Consider the following 20,578-nt stretch of genomic DNA (forward strand, 5'->3'; position numbering starts at 1 on the left):
GTATATCAAAGCGAAGGCTTTGGAGATCTTTTCAGTTAAAACAATAATGACTTTCTTGAAATGTAATCCCAGTGGAGCTTGTTTTCTGTGTTGCCTGGAAGAATCCTTACCTACCATCAGCAGATCTTCAGAGACCTTCTAAAAACTTCTGTTCATCAAGCAACTGAGTGACTCTTGAGTTATTCACGGGGACCTTAAGAACTGTGGATATCAATTTACCTGGAAAATTCAACCACTGTCATTCAGAGCTACTGCTGAAATACCATGTCTAAGAACTCTGAGTTCATCAACCTGTCATTTTTATTAGATCATGAGAAGGAGATGATTCTGGGAGTCCTAAAGAGAGATGAATATTTGAAAAAAATAGAGGACAAGAGAATAAGGTAATATTCTTTTATCTTGTCTGCCTTCCTTGACTGCTTTCTGTTTGTTGGAAGCAATTTAGATTGGAATTGGGGCAACTCCAACCACACTGGAGACCAGTGTAGGTCAGTGTCTTCCTGGATTCCAAACAATAGCATAAATATTAGAAAACATCTTTGCCACTTTATCATTTAGCCAGAAAGAAGATTGGAATTGAGTGGTAAATATGGCGTTGATGAGGATGTTCATTTGCCAGTGACATCATAACTTGTAGTTAAGTGGAAGGACTGCCCGGGTTTGAGTACCAGCCCTGGGATGTACTAGGTGTGTGACCTTGAATCAGTGACTCAACTTCTCTACACCTTAGTTTGCTCATCAAAACAGCAGGGCTAAGTATGGCACTCATCTTTGTTGCAAAGATTAAGGAAGGTAATGTGTAGTGCATGGTACTTCAGTGCACAGTAATTTTTATCTATTATTTATTTGTGTCTCTTTCTTCCGTCAATTTTAGTGGAAATTTGCATTGACCAGAGCTGTGAGAGGAAGGGTATCTGGAAACTGAGAAGTTCCCATTGTATCCCAGAAATCACCTGAATTTCTTGAAATAAGTTTCTGTGTGAGGAAAGTTGAGCAATGTGGGCAGAATTGAGTTTTGCATGGGTTGTAGGCAGGGTTGATATTTAGCTGAATCCCTAGGTGTGGCCTCATCTGTGTTTCAGTCAGCATCCATTCTGATTGGTTACATCATCAGTTCCCCAATGATCACAGCATCATTCTGATTGGTCACTACGTTCATTATGATTGATTGCTGCCTGACCAGTCCTGCTTGTTAAATGTATTTGGTTATTACGTCTCACCCCTGAGTAGAGGGACAGAAATAAGCAGAGTTCCTTCCTCAGTCACTGTCTACTGTGTAACGTGTAGCTTTGTGTATCGAGTATCTCTGAAAACTGTAATCAGAAGCTTATGTTTGTTTTACTTGAGAAAACACATCATAAGATTACCCTTACATGTTGCAAAAATATTCAATGTGCCTAAAGGAACTAGGATGCTTAGAATTGGAAAGACATTGAAATATTCTTGACTGATGCTTGTTTCATAATGAAGAGCTCAGAGTTTTTATTTTCATTATTCTAAGGCATTCAGCTAATCTTAAAGACTTTGATGAAATATGCTGCACTTTTTCTATGTCTAGAATTCAGGTGGCAGTGAAATCCAGTTAATAATGATTTTAAAGAATTCCAAAATGGTATTTTTGGCATTGATAGTCCAGTCTTGAAAAGTGACTAAATTTTCTAATGGTGTTGAAAAAGTTCTATTGTTTATGGGAGACAGGATACTAAGCAGTTATTGATAACATTCTCTGGAGAATTAAAAATCACTCTGTTCAGAAAAAAGCAATTTAATAATCAGATCCCAGGAAAGACTGAAGTACAGTGAACAGGACTTTGTTCAGAATATTTGTTCCTGTCATTCTCAGCAATTTTTAGTAATGATCTCATATACTCCCTCTTTTTCTCTATCTTCCCTTGCCTTCTTTCCTTATTCTCTGTAATGGAACTTTGGCCAAATCATGTAATATACAATAGAGCTATCAAGAATAAATGTTGATTCCCTGGCTCTTTAAACATTGGGAGGACAGCAGAAGAAAGACTTTTACAGACCTAAGAGATATTATTATAGAAAAGAGATTTTTTTGAAAGAGGCGATGTCATTCCCTTCCTTAATAACAACACTGTCTGATATTTAGTGCAGTTTTTTGCTGCACTGACTATGTTAGATGCTCTGTCTCATTTTATTGTGAGCTATCAAGATAGGAGCCCAGACAAAATGATTCAGGCTCTGTCCCTCTTCACAGCTTTCTGTATTGAGAAGTCATGCCAAAGTGGGTAATGTGGTGTTTAGAGTACATTGCTGTCAAATCACCCATCTCCATTTGTGAATTCAAATCTTAGTTACACCATGAAGTCTTATGATCACTTTAGACTAGTTGCCTGTATAGATCTAGGTTCCTCACTTGACAGAACAGAAATAATAACAGTAGCTACCTCATGAGCTTGTTGTAAGGATTAAATAAGGTAATATTACCAAGAGCCTAGAACAAGACTGATTAAAATAAGCACTTAATAATGGCTGGCTAAAATCATTAGGGCTTATTGTTGGTTTGTGTTGCCCTTGATCTTATGAGTTGTGAACACCATCACTCCAGTCCTTTTCAGTCCCTTTGCTGGATTTGTGCTCTCATCTCCCAATTTCCACGTGCTTTACTTCTAAAGACTGGCACTTTCCACCTTCTTTGGAGCCACCTTTGGGTGGCTGGAGTAGCCCATAGGTGTAAAGAGCCACATGTACCAGATAAACTTGCATTTTTGTCCCCACTGGGTTGCCCCAAGCCAATGGCTCATGGGTATAGAAACCTCTTGCCTCCAGACTCTGCAATACAACTATTTTTTCCCCCAAATTTTTATTGGATGATTATTGCTTTACAATGCTGTGTTAACTTCTATTGTACATCAACGTGAATCAGCTGTATGTATACATATATCCCCCCACCTTGAGCCTTCCTTCCACCGCACCCCCCTACCCCCGCCACCTCACTCATCGAGGTCATCACAGAGTACTAAGTTCCCTGTACTATACAACAGGTTCCCACTAACATTCTATTTTACACATGCTAGTGTATATATGTCAATCCCCATTTTCACAACTCCATTCTTTAGGTCTCTGTCTCTATTCCTGCTCTGCAGATAGGTTGCAATGCAACTTCTGCTTCAGAGCTCCCTATGGGATCATGCTGAGTCTGGCCTGTCGCTAAAAAGTCACACCCTTCCTAGCCTCTCCTCTCTTCCCTTCCCTCCTTCCCCTACTCCCTTCTGCCCTTCTCCCTCACAGGTTCCTCCTGAGAGCAGTTCATAAATCACGTGCACGGTTATCTACATCTCCAGGTTAGTTCCTCAAAAACCCAACCAGGAGATTGGTCAGACCAGGCAGTGAACTTAGTTCATTTTCTTCTATATCCTCCAAAATCATCAACACAAAGAATGTATGGTGTGGCAGATTTTGTTGTAACAGTAAACATTGATGCTAGTTATTACAACCTATTGTTTTCACTAGGTTACAGCGGTGTGTGTTGGTGCTTTGTGGGAGTCTGGAGGAAGAAGTAAGTTATGATGAATAAGATAGAAAGTGAAGGAATGGTTTCACAGAAGAGCTAACATAAGGCTTCTGTTTGAGAGGTTAGATGGTTTGACAGAGTCCTTCCACCTCTAGGAGATTTTCTTTGGAAATTTTATTTATTTATTTTGGAGAGTTCCAGGTCTTCATTGCTGTGCGATCTTTCTCTAATTGCGGCGAGTAGGGGCTACTCTTGTGGTGCATGAGCTTCTCATTACAGTGACTTCTCTTATTGCTGAGCACAGGTTCTATGGAGCACAGGCTTCAGTAGTTGTGGTGCATGGGCTTATTTGCCCATTGAAGCCCCCTTCCATAATATCTTATAGCAACTGAACATTAGCTTTTAGATCTGTGACAGCTTAACCTTAGATTAAATCATTTGTCCAGCTGGTAAAGATCAGAGCCCATGTTCTCTCATTGCATTATTGCTTCCTTTCCCCCTATGCTTTGATGCTTTTGCAGAACTGCACCTATTCTGATCCTGTTGAAAACCCATCCACAGCTTTACTAATAGCTGTCAGAGAAATGGAACAGAACAGAAAACCTTTAGCCTGGTATTTACTGACAGCTCTGAACTACAAGCTATATAGTATATAATACACCTTTTATTGAAGTGTTGCTCTTATACAATAAACACTGACAGGAGTTCCTTATGTGGTTCTACCCTTTATGCTGGTTGAAAACCAAAGTGCAAGCACATGACGTGTTCCACATAGGGAGCTCAGCTGAGATGGGCCACCAAGCAAATAGGAATTAGTGTCATCAAAAGACCACAGTGCCCAGCCTGGGAACCTTATGGCTTTGACTTTAAGTGTTTGATTCCATCATTTTCCAGCACAATGGTGGAAGAAAGAGGAGGATGCAGAGACAAAAGGGGAGAGTGCATTTAAATTAGCTGTTTGGAATCCTTCAGAAAAGCTAATTATTTGGTTCAAATAGATTTGAAGGGATTTCAAGAATTACCCATTCACCCAGGAAGTAAAGGCAACCAGTAAGTGCCAAACAACAGTATCTTCTTAATACTTTACAAATGTTTGATCTGTTGGGCTGTTTGTTTTTTTTCAAATCTTATCACTGCCACTAAGAACAAAATTGGTTTGACCTTCTCAAATGCCTAAAGACACACTATTCGCATTAAACACCAGGAGAACTATTGGAGTGGACTTCTAGTTTGGTAAACATCTTGTTTTATTCCTAGTATTAAATAGAATTGCCACAAAGCTTCTTAATAGATTAACAGAAACTCTCAGCATGAACATCCTTGTTCTCTAATAGAACCCAAACTCTTAGTGAGTCACAGAGACCTGGGGGAAAAAATCTGACTCTGCCTTAAATGAATTTAAAACCTTAGGGGTTTTCTCATTAAATGCCTTATTAACTCCAACATATACACACACATAGGGAAACTAAGTTTAATTTTGATTCTATACCATTTTCCTTCAAGTGATTCATATTGGAAGTCTCATCATAGGCACAGGGCCACAAATACCTGATATTTGATGACATTTCAAACCGTAGATTCTCTAAATAATTACACTTACACTTGTCAGACTGGATATTATTTTTGTTTGAAATAATATGGTCACCATAGTCATGAGTAAAATTGTTACCTATGTAGATACGTATGTATTCATATATGTGTATATGAATATATATGTGTGTGTATATGTCTTAATACACACACAGTTGACCCTTAAACAATGCAGGAGTTAGGGGTTCTCAACCTCCCTATTAAAAACTGAAAACATCACTTTGCCGACTAGAGTGTCTATTTTCAAAGCTACGGATTTTCCAGTAGTCATGTAAGGATGTGAGAGCTGGACCGTAAAGAAGGCTGAGTGCTGAAGAGTTGATGCTTTCGAACTGTGGCGCTGGAGAAGACTCTTGAGAGTTCCTTGGACAGCAAGGATATCAAACCAGTCAATCCTAAAGGAATCAGTTCTGAATATTCATTGGAAGGACTCCAATACTTTGGCCACCTGATGTAAAGAACTGGCTCATTGGAAAAGATGCTGATGTTGGGAAAGATTAAAGGCAGGAGGAAAAGGGGACAGCAAAAGATGCGATGGTTGGATGGCATCATTGACTCAATGATTTTGAGCAAACTCTGGGAGATAGTGGAGGACATGAACGCCTTGCATTCTGCAGTCCGTGGAGTCACAAAGACCTGGATATGACTTAGCGACTAAATAACAACAACTGTCCGTATAACCAAAATTTGGAGTATAACTTACAGTTGGCCCTTTGTATCCACAGTTCTACCTCTGAGGATTCAACGAACCATAGATTATGTAATACTGTAGTATTTACTATAGAAGAAAATTGCATATAAGTGGACCTGTGCAGTTAAAACCTGTCTTGTTTAAGAGTCAGTTGTGTACATCTCTTTGCTTATTCTCTGAATTCCTCTTTCATTATCCTTTCCTTTCCTTGCATACTGTCTCTAGCCAGATTTGGTGTAGAGGACATGACCGTAGGCAGCAGAGATTCATTTGCATTCATGTCTAGGAAAGTGCCATTCCCTTTCAGCCCATGTAATCTACAACACGGCTGAATGTCATAGGGTAGGAGGTCAGGGCTGGGAGAATGAATTCATCTTCCACAGTTAGGTCAGTTCATAAGGGAAGATTTAATTAAACAAATACTAACTGTATTCCTGGGGAAATGTGCATTTTTTTCCCCTAGGTAAATGCATATGAAACCTTCACTAACAAAAATGCTACCTCTGACATTTTAGTTTTCAGGAATAAGACCATTTTATATGAAGTTAATATTAAGGTTCCTATAGTAATAGGAGTTCAGAGAAGGCAATGGCACCCCACTCCAGTACTCTTGCCTGGAAAATCCCATGGACAGAGGAGCCTGGTAGGCTGCAGTCCATGGGGTCGCGAAGAGTCAGACATGACTGAGCGACTTCACTTTCACTTTTCATTTTCATGCATTGGAGAAGGAAATGGCAACACACTCCAGTGTTCTTGGCTGGAGAATCCCAGGGACGGTGGAGCCTGATTGGCTGCCGTCTATGGGGTCGCACAGAGTTGGACACGACTGAAGCGACTTAGCAGCAGCAGCAGCAGCAGTAATAGGAGTTAGTGATTTAACTCTATAATAAGAATAGGCTAACATGTATTTAATAAATTTTCTAATAATTATTTCTTTGCAGAATAATTAAGCATATCCAGTAAACATTTCATACAAACATCTAAAATTGATACAACTTTTACATGGCAAAGGCCTGTTTTAGGTTTCTAAACTTAATGCACTAAGATCTATAAAGGGCATCAATAACTACAGTAGTTTTGTATTATAAATTCTTAATTCACAATTAAAGGAATATTTAGCATCTTCTGATACACTTTTTATTATGGAAATAATGTTTATGACAGAAAATTAGAAAAAACATACAATATTAACTTTAAAAACTCACATGGGACCCTCTTCATAGAGATAATTTCCACTTTTGCATTTCTTTTCTGTTATTTTATGTGTATACATGTAATGTTCACATAATTGGGACCATATTATATACGTAATTTTGTATCCTCTAACTTTATTGTTGTTGTTCAGTCACTTAGTTATGTCTGACTCTGCGACCCAAGGGGATGCAATATGCCAGGTTTCACTGTCCTTCACTATCTCCCAGAGTTTGCGCAAACTCCTAAAATTGAGTCAGTGATGCCATCCAACCATCTCATTCTCCGTCACACCCTTCTCCTCCTGCCATCAATCTTTCCAAGGATCAGGGTCTTTTCCGTGGAGTTGGCCCTTCACATCAGGTGGCCAAAGTACTAGAACTTCAGCATCAGTTCTTGCAATGAATATTCAGGGGTGATTTCCTTTAGGATTGACTGGCTTGATATCCTTGCTATCCAAGAGACTCTCAAGTGTCTTCTCCAGCACCACAGTTAGAAAGTGTCAGTTCTTTGGTGTTCAGCCTCCTTTATAGTCCACCTCTCACATCTGTACATGATTACTGGAAAAACCATAGCTTTGACTCTACAAACCTTTTTCAGCAAAGTAATGTCTCTGATTTTTAATATGCTGTCTAGGTTTATCATAGCTTTTCTTCCAAGGAGCAAGTATCTTTTAATTTCACGACTTCAGTCACCATCTGCAATGATTTTGGAGCCCAAGAAAATAAAATCTGTCACTGTTTCAATTTTTCCACCATCTATTTGCCATGAAGGATTGCATCAGATGCCATAATCTTAGTTTTTGAATGTTGAGGTTTTATTTTATTTTTTTATTGAATGATAATTGCTTTGCAGAATTTTGTAGTTTTCTGTCAAACCTCAACATGAATCAGCCGTAGGTATACATATATCCCCTCCCTTTTGAACCTCCCATCTCCCTCCCCATCCCACCCCTCTAGGTTGATAAACAGCCCCTGTTTGAGTTTCCTGAGCCGTACAGCAAATTCTCATTGGCTATTTATTTTACATATGATAATTAAGTTTCCACAGTACACTTCCATACATCTCACCCTCTCTTTCCCTCTCCCCATGTCCATAACTCTATTCTCTATGTCTGTTTGCCTATTGCTGCCCTGTAAATAAATTATTCAGTACCATTTTTCTAGATTCTGTATATGTGCATTAGAATACAATATTTATCTTTCTCTTTCTGACTCACTTCACTCTTTATAATAGGTTCTAGGTTTATCCACTTTATCAGAACTGACTCGAATGCATTCCCTTTTATGGCTGAGTAATAGTCCATTGTGTGTATGTACCACAACTTCTTTACCCATTCATCTGTCCATGGACATCTAGGTTGCTTCCATGTTCTAACTATTGTAAATAGTGCTGCAATGAACAATGGGATACATGTGTCTCTTTCAACCCTGGTTTCCTCAGGGTATATGCCTAGGAGTCGGATTGCTGGGTCATATGGTGGTTTTATTCCTAGTTTTTTAAGGAATTTCTATACTGTTCCATAGTGGCTGTATCAATTTACATTCCCACCAACAGTGCAAGACTGTTCCCTTTTCTCCACACCCTCTCCAGCACTTATTGTTTGTAGACTTTTTGATGATGGCCATTCTGACTGGTGTGAGGTGATATCTCATTGTAGTTTTGATTGGCATTTCTCTAATAATGAGCGATGTTGAGGATCTTTTCATGTATTTGTTAGCCATCTGTATGTTTTCTTTGGAGAAATGTCTGTTTATATCTTTTTCCCACTTTTTGATTGGGTTGTTTGTTTTTCTGGTTTTGAGCTGTACGAGCTGATCGTATATTTTGGAAATTAATCCTTTGTCAGTTGTTTCATTTGCTATTATTTTCTCCCATTCTGAGGGTTGTCTTTTCATTTTGCTTATAGTTTCCTTTGCGGTGCAAAAGCTTTTAAGTTTAATCAGGTCCTACTTGTTTACTTTTGTTTTTATTTCCATTACTCTAGGAGGTGGGTCATAGAGGATCTTACTTTGATTTATGCCTTCAAGTGTTCTGCCTATGTTTTCCTCTAAGAGTTTTATAGTTTCTGGTCTTACATTTAGATCTTTAATCCATTTTGAGTTTCTCTTTGTGTATGCTGTTAGGAAGTGTTCTAATTTCATTCTTCTGCATGTAGCTGTCCAGTTTTCCCAGCACCATTTATTGAAGAGGCTGTCTTTGCCCCATTGTATATTCTTGCCTCCTTTGTCAAAAATAAGCTACTCATAGGTGCATGGGTTTATTTCTGGGCTTTCTATGTTGTTCCATTGGTCTATATTTCTGTTTTTGTGCCAGTACCATACTGTCTTGATGACTGTAGCTTTGTAGTATAACCTGAGGTCAGGAAGGTTGATTCCTCCAGCTCCATTCTTCTTTCTCAAGACTGCTTTGGCTATTTGGGGTCTTTTGTGTTTCCATATGAATTGTGAAATTTTTTGTTCTAGTTCTTTGAAAAATGCCATTCGTCATTTGATACAGGGATCGCATTGAATCTGTAAATTTCGTTTGGTGGTATAGTCATTTTCATAATATTAATTCTTCCTACCTGGGAACATGGAATATCTCTCCATCTGTTTATATCATCTTTGATTTCTTTCATTAGTGTCTTATAATTTTCTGTGTACAGTTCTTTTGTCTCCTTAGGTAAGTTTATTCCTAGATATTTAATTCTTTTTGTTGCAATGGTGAATGGGATTGATTCCTTAATTTCTCTTTCTGATTTTTCATTGTTAGTATATAGAAATGCAGGTGATTTCTGTGTATTGATTCTGTATCCTGCAACTTTGCTAAATTTACTGATTAGCTCTAGTAATTTTCTGATACTATCTTCAGGGTTTTCTATGTACAGTGTCATGCCATCTGCAAACAGTGAGAGATTTACTTCTTCTTTTCTGATCTGGATTCTTTTTATTTCTTTTTCTTCTCTGATTGTGTAGTTAGCACTTCCAGAACTATGCTGAATAATAGTGGTGAAAGTGGACACCCTTGTCTTGTTCCTGATCTCAGAGGGAATGCTTTCAGTTTTTCATCATTGAGAATAATGTTTGCTGTAGGCTTATCATATATGGCCTTTACTATGTTGAGGTAGGTTCCTTCTATGCCAATTTTTGAAGAGTTTTAATCATAAATGGGTGCTGGATTTTGTCAAAAGATTTTTCTGCATCTATTAAGATGATCATAAAAGATTATCATAAATGATTTTGATCTCATTTCATAAATTTATGGTAAAAAATGATCATAAAAGATCATTTTTATCTTTCAATTTTTTAATATGGTGTATCACATTGTTTGATTTGTGTATATTGAAGATTCCTTGCATCCCTGGAATAAACCCAACTTAATCACGGTGTATGAGCTTTTGGATGTGATGCTGAATTTGTGTTGCTATTTGATGTTTTTCTTGTTTCTTGAGGTAGGATTGTATTGCTATTAACTTCCCTCTTAGGACTGCTTTTGCTGCATCCCATAGGTTTTGCACTGTCATGTTTTCATTGTCATTTGTTTCTAGAAACTTTTTGATTTCCCTTTTGATTTCTTCAGTAACCTGTTGGTTATGTAGAAACATGTTTTTTAATCTCCATGTGTTTTTGTTTCTGACAGTTTTTTCTTGTAATTGATATCCAGTCTCATAGTGTTGTGGTTGGAGAAGATACTTGATACAATTTCAATTTTCTTAAATTTACTGAGGTTTGATTTGTGACCCAAGATGTGATCTATCCTAGATAATGTTCCACGTGCACTTGAGAGGAAGGCGTATTCTTCTGCACTGGATGGAATGTCCTGAAGATATCAATGAAATCCATCTTATCTAATGTATCATTTAAGATTTGTGTTTCCTTATTGATTTTCTGTTTTGATGATCTGTCCATTGATGTGAGTGGGGTGTTAAAGTCTCCTACTACTATTGTGTTACTGTCAGTTTCTCCTTTTATGTCTGTTAGTGTTTGTCTCATGTATTGACGTGTACCTATGTTGGGTGCATAGATATTTACAGTTGTTATGTCTTCCTCTTGGATTGATCCCTTGATCATTATATAGTGTCCTTCCTTATCTCTTGTTATATTCTTTATTTTAAGGTCTATTTTGTCTGATATGAGGGTTGCTACTCCAGCTCTCTTTTGCTTCCCATTTGCAAGGAATATATTGTTCCATCCTCTCACTTTCAGTTTATATGAGTCTTTAGGTCTGAAGTGGGTTTCTTGTAGATAGCATATATATGGGTTTTGTTTTCACATCCATTCAGCAAGTCTGTGTCTTTTGGTTGGAGTATTTAATCCATTTACATTTAAAGTAATTATTGATATATATGTTCCTCTTTCCATTTTCTTAATTGTTTGGGGTTGATTTTGTAGATCTTTTCTCTTCTCTTCTATTTCTTGACTATATAAGTTCCTTTAACATTTGTTCTAAAGCTGGTTTGTTGTTACTGAATTCTCTTAACTTTTGCTTGTCTGAAAAGCTTTTTATTTCTCCATCAATTTTGAATGAAATCCATGCTGGGTACAGTAATTTTGGTTGTAGATTTTTCCCTTTCAGTACTTTAAATATATCCTGCCATTCCCTTCTGGCCTGCAGAGTTTCTGCTGAGAAAGCAGCTGTTAAGCGTATGGGGTTTCCCTTGTATGTTACTTGTTGCTCCTCCCTTGCTGCTTTTATTATTTTTTTGTGTTAAGTCTTGGTTAGTTTGATTAGTGTGTGTCTTGGTGTATTTCTCCTTAGGTTTATCCTGTGTGGGACTCTTTGTGCCTCTTGGACTTGGTTGACTATTTCCTTTTCCGTGTTGGGGAAATTTTCAGCTATAATCTCTTGAAATATTTTCTCATACCCTTTTTCTCTTCTTCTTCTGGGACCCCTGTAATTTGAATATTGGTGCATTTGATATTGTCCCAAAGGTCTCTGAGACTATCCTCTGTTTCATTCTTTTTACTTTATTCTGCTCTTCATAAGTTTTTTCCACCATTTTATCTTCCAGCTCACTGATTCATTCATCTGCTTCAGATACTCAGCTATTGATTCCTTCTAGTGTATTTTTAATTTCAGTAATTGTGTTGTTTGTCTCTTCTTGTTTATTCTTTAATTCATCTGTGTTTTTGTTAATTGATTCTTGCATTTTTTCCATTTTACTTTCAAGGTTTTGGATGATCTTTACTATCATTATTCTGAATTATTTTTCAGCTAGTTTACCTATTTCCTCTTCATTTATTTGGACTTTTGTGTTTCTAGTTTGTCCCTTCATTTGTGTAGTATTTTCTGCCTTTTCACTATTTTTTTTAACTTACTGTGTTTTAGGACTCCTTTTCCCAGGCTTCAAGGTTGAATTTTCTTCCTTTTCATTTTTGCCCTCCTAAGATTGTTCCAGTGGTTTGTGTAAGCTTCTTATAGCATGAGATTTGTGCTGAGTTTTTGGTTTTTTGTTTGTCTGATTTTCCTCTGATGGGCCAGGCTGAGTGAAGTGGTAATCCTGTCTGCTGATGATTTGGCTTGTATTTTTGTTTTCTTTGTTGCTTAGATGAGGTGTCCTGTACAAGGTGTTGTTGGTGGTTGGGTGATGCTGGGTCTTGTATTCCAGCGGTTTCTTTGTGTGAGTTTTCACTACTTGATACCCACTAGGGTTAGTTCTCTGGTAGTCTAGGGTCTTGGAGTCAGTTCTCCTGCTTCAAAGGCTCAGGGCTTGATCTCTGGTCAGAAATGAAGATTCCACAAATGGTTTATTGCATTAAGTGAGATTAAAACAAATATCCAAAAATGAGAAACCAAAGATGAACCCTGGACAAATGGCAGTTACAAACTCAGGCAAATAGTAATTAAAATAATGGAATATACACATATACATATATACCCATGAACAAAGTCAAAACAGTCCAACAAATATAAAGTACAATAGATTGACCCAGTGAACAAAGGAAATAAAAAATTATATTTACCAGTTAAGAACAAAACTAACTAAAGCACAAACTGGAAAACAAGACTAAAGCAAAGTGCCAAGTGCAGAATAAAGCAATGAAAACAAAACTAACAAATATGTTGAAAGGAAAGAAAGAAAAGAAAGCAAGAATAGGTATGCATAGTTAAATAGAGGTAGATGAAGAAGATTTATATATGTTAAAGATTAACTACAAGGGGGAAAGAAGATTAGGAAAAGGCAAATAAAGGAATAAATGTAGAAGAGATAGAATAGCTTTTTTTTAGAATAGCTTTTAAAAAAATTAAAAGTTAAAGTTATAAAATGAGAAAAGAAAAAAAATGGAATAAATAAAAAAGGAAAACTCTACAGAACTGCAGAAGCCCAATGTAGAGGCAGAGGTTTATGACAACAATGAAAAGTGTGGCTGATTATACACATATACACCCATAAGCAAAATCAAAACAGTCCAACAAAAATAAAGTACAATAGATTGACCTGGCAAACAAAGGAAACCAAAAATTATATCTACTTGAGCAAAACTAACTAAAGCACAAACTGGAAAACAAAGCTAAAACGAGCTGCCAATTGGGGAATAAAACAATGAAAATAAAACTAAGAAATATGTTAAGAGGGAAGGTAAGAAAGAAAAGAAAGAAAGAATAGATATGCAAAGTTAAATAGAGGTAGATGAAGAAGGTTTATATACATTAGAGATTAACTGCAAGGGAAAAAGAAGAGTAGGAAAATCAAACAAAGGAATAAATGTATAAAAATAATAATAGGTTTAAAAAATTAAAAATAAGAAAAGAGAAAAGAAAAAAAAAAAACCTCCCCAGAACTGCAAAAGCCCAACATAGAGCCAGAGGTTTATAACAACAATAAAAAATGTGACTGAGGGAAAAAAAAGCTCAAAAGCTTAATTAGATTTTATAGTGCCAATAAAATTGACAACTGCAACAGGGGGAGGGGGTGGGGATAAAGAAAAAAAAATCCAAAAGAATCTACAGAACAAGTCAAAACACAAGAATAATAAATGTTTTTCTTGAGTCACTACTCTCTGAGTCCTTTCCCTCCGTGGGAGTCACAGTCAACCTCACCTCCCTAGGATGCCCTCTAACACTGTGTTGATCTCTAGACCTGCTGTAGGGGCAGCTCATATTCTAATGTCCTACTCTGTGTTCTTGCCTCCAATGTCCACAGGTATCAGAACTAGTGTGTTTTCTTTTGTGGGAGCTCTCAATGACTTTTTATATATTCCATAGACATAAAGTCTGCCTAGTTGATCATGTGCATTGAGTCTGCAGCTTATACAGATGGTGGGAAGGTTTTGGGTCTTTTTCCTTAGTCACACTGCCCCTGGGTTTCAATTGTGGTTTCATTTCCACCTCTGCATGTGGGTCATCCCTTGGGGTTTGCTCCTGAGTCTTCCCAGGAGGACCTGGGTTTGCCCCTGTGAGGGCCAGGTGTGGAGGTTGGGCAGCTGCTTGGGTCGCAGGGGTTCTGGCAGCACTAGGTACTCAGGGGAGTTGGTGGCTAGGGCAGCAGGAAATATAGTGTTCTAGAAGGGTATGGCAACCAGTATTGGCCAATATGCTCCAGTATTCTTGCCTGGAGTACCCCCGTCCCTGACAGAGAAGCCTGGCAGGCCACAGTCTACAGGGTCACAAAGAGTTGGACACTACCCTGAAACGACCCTGTGAGCATAGGCACAAGATTTTTTTTGCCTGTGGCAGCTCTGCCCCAGTTAGTGTTGAGTGTGAAGGTGGTGTAGCTGCTTGGCTTACGAGGACCCTGGCAGCGCCAAGTGTGTAGGGGCATGGGCTGCCTCTGCTGCGGTAGTTATGACCGTATCAGAGTCCTTTTTTAAGCATCTTGTAGTTGGCAATCAGAAGGCCTCTTTGACCAGTCTTTCTCCATAGCTCTGCCCATTCAAGCACTTAGAGGGCTTCCTTGCCTGGGGTCCTTCTCTGTTGTTCCTTGCATGAGGCACATAGAGGGGCTCCCCGGCTGGGGTCCTACTCTGTAGATCGGCACATCAGGCACTTAAAGGGGCACCCTGGGTGGGGTCCTACTCTGTAGATCGGCACATCAGGCACTTAAAGGGGCACCCTGGGTGGGGTCCTACTCTGTAGTTCAGTGCATCAGGCACTTAAAGGGGCACCCTGGGTGGGGTCCTACTCTGTAGATCGGCACATCAGGCACTTAAAGGGGCACCCTGGGTGGGGTCCTACTGTAGTTCAGTGCATCAGGCATTTGATGGGCCAGCCTCTTTATTGCTAATGCTGGTGTGTCAGTGGGGAGAGGCTATGGTGATAGCTCCACCCGCTATGTGTGACTCTGCTACCATGGCTGCCTGGCTTTCCTCCACAGGCATTTCCCACCACAATCTCTTCCCCCACATCCCCTCGATCTGTCTCTCTGAGGTCAACAGTAGCCCTTGCCCGGGGATTGCTCCACAATCCCTAAACTCCAGTTCCCAGCCACTGCACCATCTGGGATATGTATGGGTGCAGCAAGGAGTGTCTGATTCTCATTCCATTTACGCTGCCACAGATCAGCTGTTTCACTCTCAGCCTTAAATGTTTCTCCTCTGACTTAGACAGTTGCCCCGATGTGGGGATCGGACCCCTGCTTCAGTTCCCCCACCTGCCAAGGCCACAGGTGCAGTGCTGCTAACACTCCTGTTTTTCCCCCTAGTTGCTTTGTCCTACTGAGTCTTGCGTAGGTCTATATATTCTTTTCTGCTGGTCAGGTACTCCTGTCCACTCTCAGCGGGTGTTCTGCATGCACTTCTGTGTCTGAAGGTGTATTCCTGATGTATCTGTGGAGAGAGATGTACTCCATGTCCACCTACTCCTCCACCGTCTTGTTCTCTCCCTTGAATGTCGAGTTATAAGCCAGCTTTTTCACTCTTCTTTCACTTTCATCAAGAGGCTCTTTAGTTCTTCTTTGCTTTCTGCTATTAGGGTAGTGTCATCTGCATGTCTGAGGTTATTGATATTTCTCCCAACAATCTTGATTCCAGCTTGTTGTTCATCCAGCCCAACATTTCACGTGATGTACTCTGCATATAAGTAAAATAAGCAAGGTGACTATATTCAGCCTTGATGTACTCCTTTTCCAATTTGGAGCAGTCTGTTGATCCATGTCCAGTTCCAGCTGTTGCTTCTTTACCTGCATACAGGTTTCTCAGGAGGCAAAGAAGGTGGTCTGGTATTTCCATCTCTTTAAGAATTTTTCACAGTTTGTTGTGATCTACACAGTCAAATTTCATGCAAAGATGGGCACAATAAAGGACAGAAATGGTATGGGCCTAACAGAAGCAGATGATATGAAGAAGAGGTGGCAAGAATACACAGAAGAACCATGCAAAAGATATTTTCATGACCTAGATAACCATGATGATGTGATCACTCACCTAGAGCCAGACATTCTGGAATGTGAAGTCAAATGGGCTTTAGAAAGCATCACTATGAACAAAGCTAGTGGAGGTGATGAAATTTCAGTTGAGATATTTCAAATCCTAGTAGATGATGCTGTGAAAATGGTACACTCAATATGCCAGCAAATCTGGAAAACACAGCAGTGGCACAGGACTGGAACAGGTCAGTTTTCACTCCAATCCCAAACAAAGGCAATGCCAAAGAATGTTTAAACTACTGCACAATTGCACTCATCTCACATGCTAGTAAAGTAATGCTCAAAATGCTCCAAGCCGGACTTCACCAGTATGTGAACCATGAACTTCCAGATATTCAAGCTGGATTTAGAAAAGGCAGAAATACCAGAGATCAAATTGCCAACATCCATTGGATCATTGAAATAGCAGGAGAATTCCAGCAAAACATCTACTTCTGCTTTATTGACTATGCTAAAGCCTTTGACTATGTAGATCACACCAAACTGTGGAAAATTCTTCAAGAGATGGGAATACCAGACTACCTTACATGCCTCCTGAAAAATCTGTATGCAGGTCAAGAAACAACACTTAGAACTGGACATGGAACAACAGACTGGTTCCAAATCAGGAAAGGAGTACATCAAGGCTGTATATTGTCACCCTGCTTATTTAACTTATATACAGAGTACATCATGCAAAATGCTGGGCTGGATGAAGCACAAGCTGGAATCAAGATTGCTGGGAGAAATATTTCAATAACCTTAGATACACAGCCGACACCACCTTTATGGCAGAAAGTGAAGAGAAACTAAAGAGTCTCCTGATGAAAGTGAAAGAGGAGAATGAAAAAGCTTCTTAAAACTCAACATTCAAAGAACTAAGATCATTGCATCTGGTCTCATCACTCCATGGCAAATATATGGAGAAACAATGGAAACAGTGAGAGACTTTATTTTTCTGGGCTCCAGAATCACTGCAGATGGTGACTGCAGCCATGAAATTAAAGGACAGTTGCTCCTTAGAAGTAAAGCTATGACCGACCTAGGCAGCATATTAAAAAGCAGAGACATTACTTTGCCTACAAAGGTCCATCTAGTCAAAGCTATGGGTTTTTCAGTAGTCATATATGGTTGTGATAGTTGGACCATAAAGAAAGCTGAATGCAGAAGAATTGATGCTTTTGAACTGTGGAGTTGGAGAAGACTCTTGAGAGTCTCTTGGACTGCAACGAGTTCCAACCAGTGAACCCTAAGGAAAATCAGTCTTGAATATTCATTGGAAGGACTGATGCTGAAGTGGAAACTCCAATACTTTGGCCACCTGATGTGAAGAACTGACTCATTGGAAAAGACCCTGATGCTGGGAAAGATTAAAGGCAGGAGGAGAAGGTTGGATGGCATCACTGACTCGATGGACATGAGTTTGAGCAAGCTCTGGCAACTGGTGATGGACTGGGAAGCCTGGTGTGCTGCAGTCCATGGGGTTGCAAGGAGTCGGACATGACTAAGTGACTGAACTGAACTGAATCAACAAGACACCTGCAACCACACTGCAAGATGACCAAGAATCATTTTGGGAGCTTGCAGAACTGCCCTATGTCTCCTTCTAATTGTAAAGTAATTAACCTTCAATTATAATATATAAATTAATTTTTTTAAAAGCTGAGCACCAAATAATTGATGGTTTTGAACTGTAGTGCTGGAGAAGATTCTTGAGAGTCCCTTGGGCTGCAAGGAGATCCAATCAATCAATTCTAAAGGAAATCAGTCCTGAATATTCATTGGAAAGACTGATGCTGAAGTTGAAGCTCCAATACTTTTGCCCCCTGATGCAAAGAACTGACTCATTGGAAAAGACATTCATGCTGGGAAAGATTAAAGGCAGGAGGAGAAGGGGACGACAGAGGATCAGATGGTTCGACGGTATCACAGACTCGATGGACATGAGTTTGAGTAAGCTCCAGAAGTTGGTGATGGACAGGGCAGCCTGGCATGTTGCATCCCATAGGGTTGCAAAGAGTCTGACATGACTGAGTGACTGAACTAACTGACTAACGTAGTCAAAGGCTTTCGCATATTCAATAAAGCAGAAGTAGATGTTTTTCTACAATTCCCTGGCTTTTTCTGTGATCCAACAGAAGTTGGCAATTTGATCTCTGGTTCCTCTGCCTTTTCTACATCCAGCTTGAACATCTGGAAGTTCTCCATTCACATACTGTTGAAGCCTAGCTAGGAGCATTTTAAGGATGACCTTGCTAGCATGTGAAATGAGTGCAAATGTACAGTAGTTTAAACATTCTTTGGCATTGCCGTTCTTTGGAATTGGAGTGAAAACTGACCCTTTCCTTTCCTGTGGCCATTGCTGAGTTTTCCAACTTTGTGGGCATATTGAGCACAGCACTTTAACAATGTTATTTTAAATAGCTCTGCTGAAATTCCATCACCTCCACTAGCTTTTTTCGTAATAATACTTTCTAAGGCTCACTTGACTTCACCCTCCAGGATATCTGGCTCTAGGTGAGTGATCACACTATTGATGTTGCATGGGTCATTTAGATCTTTTTTATATAGTTCTTCTGTGTATTCTTGCCAGTCAGGCAGTTCAGTCATCCAGTCATGTCTGACTCTTTGCAACTCCATGGCCCGCAGCCACACTGTGGTGTGGCTGTTTTGTAGATAAGTTCATTTTTGTCATATTTTCAGTTCAGTTCAGTCTAATCACTCAGTCATGTCCGACTCTTTCCGACCCCATGAACCACAGCATGCCAGGCTTCCCTGTCCATCACCAACTCCTGGAGTCCACCCAAACCCGTATCCATCGAGTTGATGATGCCATCTAACCATCTCATCCTCTGTCGTCCCCTTCTCCTCCTGCCCTCAATCTTTCCCAGCATCAGGGTCTTTTCCAATGAGTCAGCTCTTCACATCAGGTGACCAAAGTATTGGAGTTTCAGTTAGATTCCATATATAAGTGATAAGACATTTGTCTTTCGCTTTCTGACTTACTTCACTTCATATGGTGATCTGGTTTCCATCCATGTTGCTGCAAATGATATTATTTAGTTCTTTTAATGGCTGAGTAATACTCCATTGAATATATGTGCTGTATCTTCTTTATCCATTCATCTGCTGATGGACATTTAAGTTGTTTCCATGTCTTGGCTCCATAAATAAAACTGCTACGAATAAAGGGGTACATGGATCTTTTCAAGTTACAGTTTTGTCTGGATAGATGCCCAGTGCTGGGATTACCGGGTCATGTGGTATTTCTATTTTTAGTTTTCTGAGACATCTCTGTACTGTTTTCCATAGTGGCTGCACCAACTACGTTCCTACCAACAGTCTAAGAGGGTTCCCTTTTCTCTGCACCCTCTCCAGCGTTTATTGTTTATAGACTTTTCTTAATGGTGTGAGGTGGTACCTCATTGTAGTTTTGATTTGCATTTCTTATAATTAGCGATGATGAACATCTTTCTACTGTTTTTGATACTCAGGAAAGGGTATCCTTTGAGTTTCAGATTTCTGGAATACATACATTCTTGTTCCTTGTCAAGCCAGGAAATTTGGATGATATTTTGTAAGGTGTTCCCAGGTTGAAGACTAGGTTTGATAATTATACATGAGATCAATTTCTGCTATGATTTTAAGACTGTTGATAATAAATACTTGCCTCTGTCCACATGGTTTTGTGAGATCTCCTGGTTTGTTCCTATGAGCCAAGTGTTTCTACCACTGGGAAGTGCTTGGCGTGTCATCCCAGATTGCACAGTGCCCTCTTGCCTTGAGACAATTTGTTTGTTGCTGTTGTTTGGCTGCACTGTATAGCTCGCATGATGTTAGTTCCCTGACCAGGGATTGAACCTGGGTCCTCTGCACTGAAAGCAGAGAATCCTAACCTCTGGATCAGCAGGGAATTTGCGAGACAGTTTTGAAACCCAATAAATTGACATAGATGGCAAGATTTCTTTATCTAGACAAGGATTCTTTCAATTCTGTTCCTTATTTATGTTCTCTCAAGTAGCCTTCTCTCTGAGTGAAACTTTCCCCTCATTCTTGGATGGTCTGGATTCTTTTTAATAGCTGTTGACTTGCAAATTAATCAAAAGCATAAGAAAGTTTATAGTGGTATTTGATGAGGAGCAGCTCTATTGGAGAATGTTTGCCAGGAGAGATTCTGTGATAAGAGGCAACTTGGGCACACATCATTTGGTGGACAGATAGGAGAAACCCTTCATGTTTGAGTCTTTACTTCAAATATGTTCAGTCTGGCTTTTTACATCTGGGAAAGTGATACCAACTGTTA

At 39.3% G+C, this 20,578-nt stretch overlaps 1 protein-coding gene across 2 annotated transcripts in view; it reads left to right on the forward strand.

Moving 5' to 3' along the window:
- The first annotated feature begins 264 nt into the window (after positions 1-264).
- SYTL5 (synaptotagmin like 5) overlaps positions 265-20,578 on the forward strand; it is a 109,202-nt gene continuing 88,888 nt past the window's right edge. For both annotated transcript variants that reach the window (XM_065916495.1, XM_065916496.1), the window contains exon 1: positions 265-383. In XM_065916495.1, the coding sequence (XP_065772567.1) occupies positions 265-383 (119 nt within the window). The remainder of the gene's footprint in view (positions 384-20,578) is intronic.

This window comes from Muntiacus reevesi, chromosome X, assembly GCF_963930625.1.
Source record: "Muntiacus reevesi chromosome X, mMunRee1.1, whole genome shotgun sequence".
Taxonomy (NCBI): Eukaryota; Metazoa; Chordata; class Mammalia; order Artiodactyla; family Cervidae; genus Muntiacus; species Muntiacus reevesi.